The sequence below is a fragment of the Rattus rattus genome, chromosome 17 (genome assembly GCF_011064425.1).
Source record: "Rattus rattus isolate New Zealand chromosome 17, Rrattus_CSIRO_v1, whole genome shotgun sequence".
Classification (NCBI taxonomy): Eukaryota; Metazoa; Chordata; class Mammalia; order Rodentia; family Muridae; genus Rattus; species Rattus rattus.
The window spans coordinates 26,702,387-26,714,446 of NC_046170.1; the positions used below are offsets into that span (position 1 = coordinate 26,702,387).

The 12,060-nt window shown below is 43.8% G+C and overlaps 1 protein-coding gene across 1 annotated transcript in view; it reads left to right on the forward strand.

The window, feature by feature from the left end:
* Sntb2 (syntrophin beta 2) overlaps positions 1-12,060 on the forward strand; it is an 80,585-nt gene that overhangs the window by 46,346 nt on the left and 22,179 nt on the right. Inside the window, exon 2 of the mRNA XM_032887754.1 lies at positions 1,511-1,724. Within this exon, the coding sequence (XP_032743645.1) occupies positions 1,511-1,724 (214 nt within the window). The remainder of the gene's footprint in view (positions 1-1,510; positions 1,725-12,060) is intronic.

Consider the following 12,060-nt stretch of genomic DNA (forward strand, 5'->3'; position numbering starts at 1 on the left):
CTTCATCTCTTGGACTGACTAGGGTTAATTTTTTTTTTAAATTCCTCTAGCTTTCGAAGTCAGGAAAGCAAAGGAGAGGCTCTGGCTATTTACCGTGTGACTAGAGTGTGTGCGTGTTTAGAGCCACTCTTGTTTTTCATGTTCTTTCCCGGTGTCTTCATTGTGTCATAGACGTGTTGGTTGTTTATAAAACCCCATTGCTGGCTGGTGTGGCTGGGGAGGGGATAGATAATGACTGGCTGCTGTTAGCGTACTAAAGAATACAAGCAGTGTGCAGAAAGCAGAATACACTGCCATCCTGTGAAGTTGGTGGATAAACAGACAGATGTGTTGCTCTTACATTGTGCTTAGCACATCTAGCAGCTCTGCGAGATCACACAGCAGTTGCCATTAGAGAAATCTAGCACTTCTGGGTCTTGTTTTATGTGAATGTATATATCAATTATACCTCCTTCAAAAATCTAAGACCTGAAGCTTTTCGAGCACACATGATAGACGTGGAAAATTCCACACCCAACCTGATACACAGTGCAAAGAGGATGCTCTTGCCTAAGTTGCCTCAAGCGCATGTGCCCTGTTCATATGAGAACGAGTGTCCTGTTTGTCTGTCCCATTGTCTCCATGTACCTATGGGTATTCAGATTTGTAAGACTTCTGCTGGCAAGCAACCAGATAGGGGTACTAAGGTATTACACATTCAAAAGAGATTTTAGGGCTGGAGAGATGGCTCAGAGGTTAAGAGCAATGACTGCTCTTCAGAGGTCCTGAGTTCAATTCCCAGAAACCACATGGTGGCTCACAGCCATCTGTAATGAGATCTGATGCCCTCTTCTGGTGTGTATGAAGACAGCTACAGTGTACATGTATAAATAAAATAAATAAATCTTTAAAAAAAAGAGAGAGATTTTAAAGGGAATACATTATTTTGAAAGCACGAGGGGATCAGTTGTGTTGGCTTTGTGCTTATATATATTTTGACACTTTTTTTTTTTGACCACAGTAATAATGTTTATCCATCTCCCTCCACCCCATCCAGGTGGAGCATTCATTTAGGCCAGGGTCTAAGCCTTGTATCAATTGAGCTGAAAACTGGCCTGAGTATAAGGGAAGAAAGAAATATCTATTTTTCTGACATTTGAAGGGTTCTCATGTACAAGAGGTTCAGAGTGTTACGCGTGTTTCATTGGGTGGAAGCCTTAGGGTGTGTCCCCTCGGTGCTAGCTCAGAAGAGGTGGAACGAAGCTCAAGGACTTTGATGGCATTTGAACTCTCGTTTCACTGTGCTCTAGATGTTGTTTGTATGTAAATTGTTTTGTTATTCAAGACAGGGTCTCATGTGTAGCTCTGGCTGTCCTGGAACTCATTCTATAGACCAGCCTGGCCTCAGATTCTGCCTCCTGAAGGCCGGGATAAAAAGTGTACACTGCTATCACATGTACATGAATATTTTGGTTTTCATTTGGTCAGAAACAAAAGGACTAACCTCCTTTAATTTTGTTTTTTTTCATAGTCAAGTTCATCCGAGAAGTAACACCATATATCAAGAAGCCATCGTTAGTATCAGATCTGCCGTGGGAAGGTGCCTCTCCCCAGTCACCGAGCTTCAGTGGCAGTGAAGACTCTGGCTCTCCAAAGCATCAGAACACCACCAAGGACAGGAAGGTCATCCCTCTCAAAATGTGCTTTGCTGCTAGAAACCTAAGCATGCCCGATCTGGAGAACAGGTGAGCGTGTCCAAGAGCACCACACTCAGGTGTATACACCTGAGGAAGCCTCGTCTCAGTGCCTCCTGTCCAGTACATTATTGAGAGGAAGATGGCGTTCTAAGATCAGAGATCTGCCTTTGGTTTTGGAGCCCTAGATGGCCTCAAACCCGCCATCTCCCTGCTCCGCCTCCCATTGTCTTTATAAGGAAGTTTCTTAATTGTAAATAAAGTTACAATCAGAGGCCCCATCGGAGACCTGGGATACCAACTGGCAAAATGACTGACAAGTTCGCTTCTCTGACCTCCCCATCTTGTATAAAATGCACTGAATGGTTTCTCACTTTCCTTGTTCTATAGCTATTTGTGTTCTAGGATGGTGTTGATTTCACTATTATGGGTTATTTGTGTTCTAGGATGGTGTTGATTTCACTATTATGGGTAGGCTCAGAGTGAGGCCAGAGATTTGGTAAACTGGGGTATCTTAAAAAAAAAAAAAACCTTGTTCAAAGACCTAAAGATGGGCTTTATATAATCTGCGTTCAGCCTTCTCTGATCTGAGAAGTATCTAAGCACAGTAGGACAGACACGGAACACAGCAAGAAACTGAAGCCAGGCTCTTCTTGTCAGGCACAGTATCACATGCCATTAATTTCAGGGCTAAGCAGGCAGAAGGAGGCAGATATCTGAGGTGCAGAGCAGCCAGAGCTGTGCAGTGAGAAGCTCTTTTTTTGGTGGGAGGGGGTTGTAGACAGAAACTGAACGACCTTCAGCATGTGAGGCTTTAACATGATTAAAACTCGTGCTTGAAATATTTTACCTAGTATCATGAAATTGTAAGTTATTTGAAGACTTTAAAATCTTTTTATACATGAATATTTGTTTTTATGTGAATGTATGTTATGTGTGTGGGTACATACACAGGCTAAAACTGGAGTTAAAGGCCATTGTTAGTTGCCCAGCATGGATGCTGGGAACCAAACTTAGGTCCTTTTCAGGAGCATCAGGCGCTCACTCTTAACCTTGAGCCACGTCTTCATTCCCAGAAACTATGGCGGACGGCGTTGTGACTGAGGCAGTTCTGTTCTCACCCATAACCACAGCTCCAGGGGGACTGCCACAGGAAAAGCTCGGGGACTGTAAGGTCAGCTTGGGCTTCAGAGTGAGTTCCAGATTAGTCTGGATTATACCAGAACTGAATAAACTAGGTTCAAAGAAACACAAAGGGGCAAAAAGCCTTAATCCATCTAGTGCTAAGAGTCACTCGCACGCCTTCGGGGGACGAGGATAGAGAGGCTAAGGAAGCTCTTCCCTTGTAAACCTCCTGGGATAGACGCCTGTGTGGTTGCTGATGCCGCTTGAAGCTGAAGAAAAGAGCACCGTATACCAGTTTGAGGTTGTGGGACAGGGAAAGAGGGAAGACCGAAGTGATTACTGAGATTACCTTCATCATTAAGATGTCTGTCAGAACACAGAATCTTGATTCTCCTTGGCTCGTTTATATGCTGGAAACATTTTCCAAAGATTTATTAATTTCAAGCCTGCTGGCCAAGGTGCCTGCCTTTATTCCCAGCACTGGGGAGGCAGTGGCAGGTGGAGCTCTGAGTTCCAGGTCAGTCAGGGCTACACAGAGAAACCCTGTCTCAACAAAACACAATAGAACCCCAAATCAACAAGAACAAAACCATTTATTTACATTATGTGTGTTGTGAGTAGTTTGCCTGCGTGTATGTCTGTGCACCACATAAATACTTATTGCCCACAGAAGTCAGAAGAGGGCACTGGATCCCCCTGGAACTGGAGACTTTGGTAAGAAACCATATGGGTGATGAGATTGAACCTGGTCTTCTGCAGAAGCAACAAGTGCTTACCTGACCACTGAGCCACCCACCTCTATAGCCCCGTATACTGCAAACATCTGATGATGATCAGATTTGAACCAAGTGTAGAGAGCAACTGGAAAGTGCTAAAATCACAGCAGACTATCTGTATGTGTGTTTGTAGCTCAGAAAACTAGGACAGGGATTATGAGAGGGCAAAGTGATCTTCAGGGAGATAATGAAATGGTAATGAATTACATGTAAAAGGGAAGCAGATGGGGCACTCAGTAGGGACAGAAAGGGGACTGGCTGGAGGAGGAGGGAAAGGGGGCAACAGAGGGGAGGTAATTGGGGAACAATTGAGAACAAAGTGTGACAATGATTGTGCGAAGATGCTATAGTGAAGCCCAGAACTTTCAGTTTAGCAAAAGTCAAACACTGCATAATACTTGGGGGAGGGCGTGGGACACCCTTCCTTCCAGTCACATGATCCTCAGACTTAGCTATGACATGCTGTATGAGGCTTGGCTCAGGTGTTCAAGACCAGGGTGAAGATTCTCAGTCTTACTGCTGAAAGGAATTTGTTTCTACTCTCACTTGAAATACACTTGAAAATGACTGTCGTTTTATACAAATGAGAGAGACAGAAGGTTATCCTATTCATGCTCTAGAGAAAAGCAGGCCACAAAATTGCAAGGAGCTGGTGGTGACCACATGTCATTTTGCTTATGTACTGGGATGTGGACATCTGTCCTGTGTGTCTTCACATAAAACAACATACGAAACCACCACCTAAGTAAACCTCCATTGTAAGACCTAGAAGACATGGACTGTGGCACAGTGGACAAGCTATTTGTTTTCCATATGCCTCAGCTTCCGCTTGAACAAAATAAAAATTCCACAGGGATTAAGTTAGAAAATTAAAAATTGGTACAGGGAGGTCTTAAAATTGTGTGAGTGCTTTCAGTTTCCCTTGGTAAAATTGTATCTGTCTATAAAATTAAAACACAGCCTCTTCAGCCATATCTTTTAGAGCCATGTTAAAAAATGGGGAAGATGGCTCTGTGGAGAACGCTTTGGTTGTACAAGCATGCGCTCAGATCCCAGCACCCAAGTAAAGAGCCAGGTTTGGGGTCATGAACCTGGGGTACCGGTGCTTAGAGACAAGAGGATCCTAGGGGCGTGGTGGCCAGCGAGTCTTGCCAGTTGGTAAACTCCAGGACCAGTTAGAATAGATAGAGAATACGAGAGGAAGACATTGACCTCTGACATCCATAGCGTGCACGATTGCACATGTGTGACTATACCACACATACATCAAGGAGAAAGGAATTACTATCTTTAAAGTCACTTGGGGCGCTTTAGTTCTTAAATTTATCAAAGCCCTCCTAAAACACATGCCAATTTCTTTATCTTGATTTAAAAAAAATTACATAATGTTTTACCTACAAGTATACCTGCATGCATGTCTGGCCGTGAGAGGTCACTGTATCCGATGGTTGTGAACCTCCATGTGGTTGCTGGGGATCAAATCCAGGTCTAGAAGAGCAGACAGTGCTCTTACCCGCTGAGCCATCTCTCCAGTCCTGTCTGTCCTTGCCTCAAAAAAACCAACAAACTGCTGGGTGGTGGTGCTTGCCTTTAATTAGTCCCAGCACTCAGGAGGCAGAAGAGGGCAGTTCGAGGCCAGCCTGGTTTACAGTGAGTTCCAGGACAGCCAAGGCTACACAGACAAATCCTGTCTGAAAAACCAAAAACCAACCAAACAGATAAATGGCAGGTGTGTGCTTGGTTTTAAAGGAAACGGCGGGGCTGGAAAGATGGCTCAGCGGTTAGTCGCCCTGGCTGCTCTTAGAGGACCATTCATCCATCACCCACACTCCTCACAGTCTTCTGTAACTCCAGCTCCAGGGGATCAGACTCTTTCTGAACTCCATGGACACCAGACACACACATGGTACAAACACATATACGGAGGCAAAACACTCATACACATTAAATAAAATAAATTTAAGAAAGGAAATTTCCAAACATTCTTCCAGTGACTGTGCCATTTTATGCTAAAACCAACAGCAGCCAACAGTATGAGTTTCCACTGCTCTGTGTGCTCGCCAGCGCCGGCGTGGTTAATGGCATGGTAATACTGTTGCAGATGGTATTAACCCTTCCAGGGGGGATGCAGTGATAGCTTGTGGTGCATCTTTTGTTTTTATGTAAAGGCTTCTCTGAAGTGAAAGGAAGCAGCTTGCTTTTGTGATTATTATTTTACTACTTCGATTTGGCTCTGTAGTTATAAAGCTGGTGAGTGTTTAGCTGTGAAAGTGAGTAAATGGAGGTTGCTGCTTTGCTCACCCGAGTTTCTCTTGCCTCGCCTAATGCTTCTGATAATCATGGGGTGTGTGTCATGAGATATGGAAACTAATTAATTAATGATGACACCCAGTGAGAGAACACAAGCCCTTCCTCAGCAAGCAGTACCATGTCCTGTGGGAATGAACATAGCATTGCACTGCAGGGATGGTTGCCCTGTAGGAATCGTTGCCCTGTAGGGATCGTTGCCCTGTAGGGATCGTTGCCCTGTAGGGATCGTGGCACTGCAGGGATGGTTGCCCTGTAGGGATTGTGGCACTGTAGGAATCGTGGCACTGCAGGGATGGTTTCCCTGTAGGGATCGTGGCACAGTAGGAATCGTGGCACTGCAGAGATGGTTGCCCTGTAGGGATCGTGGCACAGTAGGAAATCGTGGCACTGCAGGGATAGTTGCCCTGTAAGGATCGTTGCACTGTAGGAATTGTCCTTTGCATTGGCTCACAGCGCTTCATCTTCATTTTGACAATTTTTCTAGTAAAAGGTAGACTTGAGATTTGTGATATGTAAAAATCACATAACTGTTACTAAATTTAACTCATAATTTATGTCAAAGACATAACCAAGCAGATATATTAATATAGGCTGAGCTTACAAGCCCATGCTTCTGCCTACCTAAATATTGATTTGACTTGTCTGATGAAACTAGAATTAAGTTTCCCAGGAAGTCCTCAGTGGTTTGACTGGAGTCCAAAACCTTTAACCTTGTAGCCGCCTCCTCATTTCTCCTGTGGACCCAGTTACTGACACGCTGCCTGCATACTTGCTATTAGCAGGGCTCTCATTTAAAATTTTCATTTAAAACAGCTCATTCCAAGAATTACTATGTTGCTTTTATCAGTTAGGGCTACTACAAGACAGACTCTTCTGGATCCTAGACTCCATTCCGCTTGTGAGTTTATTGTTTGCTTTTTTTGTTTGCTTTTTGTTCGGTTTGTTTTGTTTGACATGGGTTTCTCTGTGTAGCCCTGGTTGTCCTGGAACTCGCTCTGTAGACCATGCTGGTCTTGAACTCACAGAGATCCACCTGCATCTGCCTTCCAAGTCCTGGGATTAAAGGTTTGCACTACCAATGCCTGGCCAAAGATACTTCATCTATTTGAATCTTTTTTTTTTTTTTCTTTTCTTCTTTACAAGTTAGTATTTCTTACTGGGCATGGTGGTGGGTGCATGTCTTTAATCCCAGCACTCAGGAGGCAGAAGCTGGTGGATCTTCAAGTTCAAGACCAGCCTGGTACATAGAGCGAGTTTCAGGACAGACACACTACACAGAGAAACCGTTTTGAAAACAAAATAGTATTTTTTTTATAATTTATTTTTATTTTTTCCACTAGTGTTTTGTCTGCATGTATGTCTATGTGAGGGTATCAGATCTTGAAGTGAGCTGCCATGTGAGTGCTGGGAATCGAACCCAGGTCCTTTGAAAGAACAGTCAGTGCTCTTAATTGCTGGGCCATCTCTCCAGCTCCATTTATTGTTTCCTTAATTAACTCCTCCACAACCCCTTTCCAAGAAGCTCAGGATTTCTTTTGTTTCATAAATGCTGATGCGGGTTGGAGAGATGGCTCAGCGGTTAGAGCACTGACCACTCTTCCAGAGGTCCTGAGTTCACTTCCCAGCAACCACATGGTGGCTCACAACCATCTGTAATGAGATCCGGTGCCCTCTTCTGGTGTGTCTGAAGGCAGCTACTGTGTACTCATATAAATAAAAATTAACTTAAAATTTTGTAAAAAGAAAAAAATATAAATGCTAATGCTCCTGCCTCCAACTTCCTGCCCATTTCATCATTTGAGCTCTCCCGTGTGTCCACTCCTGATTAATCAGGCATGGTCTTCTTTCACAGCAGATCTGTTTTCACTCTTCCCGTTATTTATAATTAGGTTAAAGAACCTACCTGAGACTCGGGATTGTATACGGTGTAAAGGGTTTTGTTGTTGTCGATTTTTTTTTCCAGAAAGTAATCATTTTGTGCCTAGAGAAGGAAGAAGTGATTTCTATCTTTAGTGCTAAGTAGGTCAGAAGGAGGAGTGAAGGAAATTTCTTGCCTGTTTCTTGCCAGTGAACTTTAGCATATGACTAAAGAATGTCGGGCTGGCTCAGTGAGAGAGCAATGGGGCGGAAAGAAATAAGAAGCCCTTCTAGGAATGGTCAGCCCAACGATGTGCAGTCTGAACTAAGAACTGCTTCTCCCAACCAGTTTGGTGGGAATGAGAATGGCTTGAACGCTTTTTGCTAGGATGAGGTCATAGCAGTCATTAGCGACTGAGTGTGGGGGATTCTGTTGGTTTGAGACAGCCTCACACTGTCCTAAGCTGTCCTAGAGTTTGCTGTATAGCCCAGGCTAGCCTCAAATCACTGTCCTAAGCTGTCCTAGAGTTTGCTGTGTAGCCCAGGCTAGCCTCAAATCACTGTCCTAAGCTGTCCTAGAGTTTGCTGTGTAGCCCAGGCTAGCCTCAAATCACTGTCCTAAGCTGTCCTAGAGTTTGCTGTATAGCCCAGGCTAGCCTCAAATCTCTTGCAGTGTTGCTCTAGCTGCCTGAGCACAGATGCCAGCCATGCCCCACGAGATGCTTTTTGGTTTGGGGGTGGTTTTTTTTGTCTGTTTGGGTTTGTTTTGTTTTGTTTTGTTTGTTTACAGTGGTGGGAATTGAACCTTAGGGTCAAACATTCAACAAAGGTTCATTCCAGTTTTCATTTTTATCTTTTGAGTTATAACTCACCAAGTCATTCAGGCTGGCGTGGAGTTCACAGTCCTGCCGCTCTCTGTAGTGCATACTTTGAGTCTCCCTTGAGACATCCTTGCCACCAGTTACCTACACATTTAGAGACTGTGTAGTAGACTGGCTGGGATTTGGCTTTCCCCGCTTGGTTTAGTTCGAGTTTCTACTGTTGTGATAAACGCCATTACAGGAAACAGTTTGGGGAAGAAAGGCTTTATGCTGTTTTAGAACTTTCAGATCATCTTCCGTCACTGAGGTCACTCAGGGCAGGAACTGAAGCAGATACCACAGAGGAGGGCAGCTTACTGGCTTGCTCCTTAAAGCTTACTCAGCCTGCTCTCTTATACCATTCAGGACCACAGCCTAGGATGTGGCAGTGCCCAGAATGGGCTGGACCCTCCCACATCAATCTTCAACCAAGAAAATGCCCATATAGATTTGCCTGTGGGCAACCTGGAGATGTTTTCTCAATTGAGGTTGGCAGGTGACCCTAGGGTGTGTCAAGATGATTAAACTAAAAGACCGCTTTTCTAAACCCCTGGGCTTTTTTCCAGCTTCCCAGTTTTTGTTGTAGTGAGCTCTCTGAGCTCAGAGAATTATTCTTCATAATTTTTCTTTCTTTTTTTTTTTAAAAGATTTATTTCTTTTTTTTTGCTTCTTTTTTTCGGAGCTGGGGACCGAACCCAGGGCCTTGCGCTTCCTAGGCAAGCGCTAAAGATTTATTTCTTATATATAAGTACACTGTAGCTGTCTTCAGACACACCAGAAGAGGGCATCAGATCTCATTACAAATGGCTATGAGCCACCATGTGGTTGCTGGGATTTGAACTCAGAACCTCTGGAAGAGCAGTCAGTGCTCTTAACCACTAAGCCATCTCTCCAGCCCTCTTCATAATTTTTAACTTCTTATGTGAGTTCAAGCACACCACAGTGTATGTGTAGAAGTCAGAGGGAGCCTTGCAGACGTCTTTTTCTCTTCCTACTAGGTAGGTTCAAAGTCGGGCCATTAGGCTGAGCAGCAAGTGCCCTTACCTGCTAAACCATCTCCTCATCCCTAGATTTGGTTTTTGCAAAGCTTCCTTAAGGGAGGTACCAGGTTTATAAATGGTCTTACCACATGGAATCAGTTTGGTAAGTGTGCCCAGAAGTGTGAAGGTTTCCACTGTAGTCCTACATTGTCTTTACTACCACAGGAGTGTCCATTAGGGGAAGGTCTTCATAGCAGCCACAACACTGTTTGTGACCTATGACTGCATTCCATCAATTCTTCATTTTCTGCCTTCCCTGTTAGACTGTAGACTCAATTAGGGTAAAAACTGGATTTTTTTTTGTCATATCACTGTATCTACAACACTAGTAATATCTGACACTTAGTAAGGGGTCAATTAATTTGTATTTAAGGAAGAATAGACTGGGAGCCAGAGAGGTAGCTCCGGGTTTGAGAGTAATTGCTCTTCTCCTAGAGGACCCAAGTTCAGTTCCCAGCACACACCTGTAACTTCAGTTCCAGCGCATCTGATACCCTCTTCTGGTATCCATGGATACCCACAAACACTGTAACTGTAAATACAAATGAAGTAAATCTTAGAAGAAAGGATAGACCAAGCAGGATTTGATGAGAATAAACATTTGCCATATAAAATAACAACTTGAAATATTTGGAGCTAGGCATGGGGGTCCAGACTTGTCCTCCCAGCATTCAGGAGGATTGTCATGAATCTGAGCCCTGTCAGGCTGCACAGTGAGACCTTCTCTTAAGTAAGTAAAACTTAGGCCCAGCAAGATGGCTCAGAAGGTAGAGCTTTCTGTCCCCAAGCCTGACAGCTCAGTTTGACCCCTGGGACTCACATGGTGGAAGGAGAAAAATGATTCCCACTAGTTATCCTCTGACCTACACACACACACACACACACACACACACACACACACACACAGAGTAATTAATCAAACAACAACCCCTCTACATTTTTAATACAAGATGAAAAAGTAAAAACAAATAAGAGTAAAGTAGCAAGATAACTGAGCTTGTAGCATACTTGGTGCATAGCCCTAATGACCTGAGTTTGAGTCCCCAGTCCCACTGAGGAGCTAGAAGAATAGGGATGCCTAATGCATATTGGTAGCCCTGGAGGCCACCCTTGGAACTGTTGGTCTGTTGTTAGCTTAAACCAAGGGTAATAATAGTGTATGTGCCTTTAATTCCAGCACTCAGGAGGCAGAAGCAGGGGGATCTCTGTGAGTGTGAGGCCACTGGGTCTACACAGCAAGCTTCAGACCGCTCAGGACTACTTGGTGAGACTCAGTCTCAAGTAAAGAAAGAAAGAAATAACATTCCAAATTTCCATAGAGAATAATATTCACAAAAAGCAATATTCTTCTGCTCCTAACCCTTTATTTCAATAATAACGCATTCCGGTTCATTGTCAGGCTTTTTATGGCTTATTCCAGAATTACCTAATTAAAAAGATTATGTGTGTATGTGTTTGCTATGTGTCTGTCCACATAAATGTAGGCAACCACAGAGACAGCGGGTCTCCTGGAGCCGAGGCTCTAGGCAGCTGCTGCTGCTGTTTGCACTCCCTCGTTTGGGTGCTGAGATTCAGGCCACTTGGAAGAGCAACGCGTGCCCCAAATCAGTGAGCAATCTCTCCAGACTCCAATTGTTTGTTTATTTACTTATTTATATACGCTTATTTATTGGTTTTTCAAGACAGGTTTTCTCTGTGTAGCCCTGGCTATCCTGAAACTCACTCTGTAGACTAGGCTAGCCTCTGCCTCCCAAGTGCTAGGATTAAAGGAGTCTGCCACTACCGCCCAGCCATTATTTTTAAAATATCAGTTCTCAGACTGGAGAGATGGCTCAGTGGTTAGGAGCACTGACTGTTCTTCCTGAGGTCCTGAGTTCAATTCCCAGCAACCACATGGTAGCTCACAGCCATCTGTAATGGGATCTGATGTCCTCTTCTGGTGTGTCTAAAGACAGCTACAGTGTACTTATATATAATAAATAAATCTTTACAAAAGAATTATCAGTTCTTTTAGCTTTGTGTATAACGTTCATCTGTAATCCCAGCACTTGATAGATGAGAGTCAGTGGACTGAGAGTTGAAGGTCATTGTCAGCTGTATAGCAGCCCTGTCTTTGACATATTTATATAATATACATGTGGTGTGTGTGTTCCTTATTATCATCTGCAGTGCCCAGCAGACAGAGGTTCTGTTTCTTTGATATGGAAGTTAAGGGAAAGTGAAGTGTCCCACTAGTGACCATCCCAGTACAACAGAAAATCCAGCTACTAGTCCTCATTATTGTCCATCCATTTGTGGTTTTCTCTGGAATTGGACTTTGGGGAATTAAAGTGTCTCTGTTAGAAAAACACAGTATTAGACTAGATTTGAAGTTAGAATGTTAACTGTAGTTGGTGTGTTAACTTCAAGCCTAGCTCAT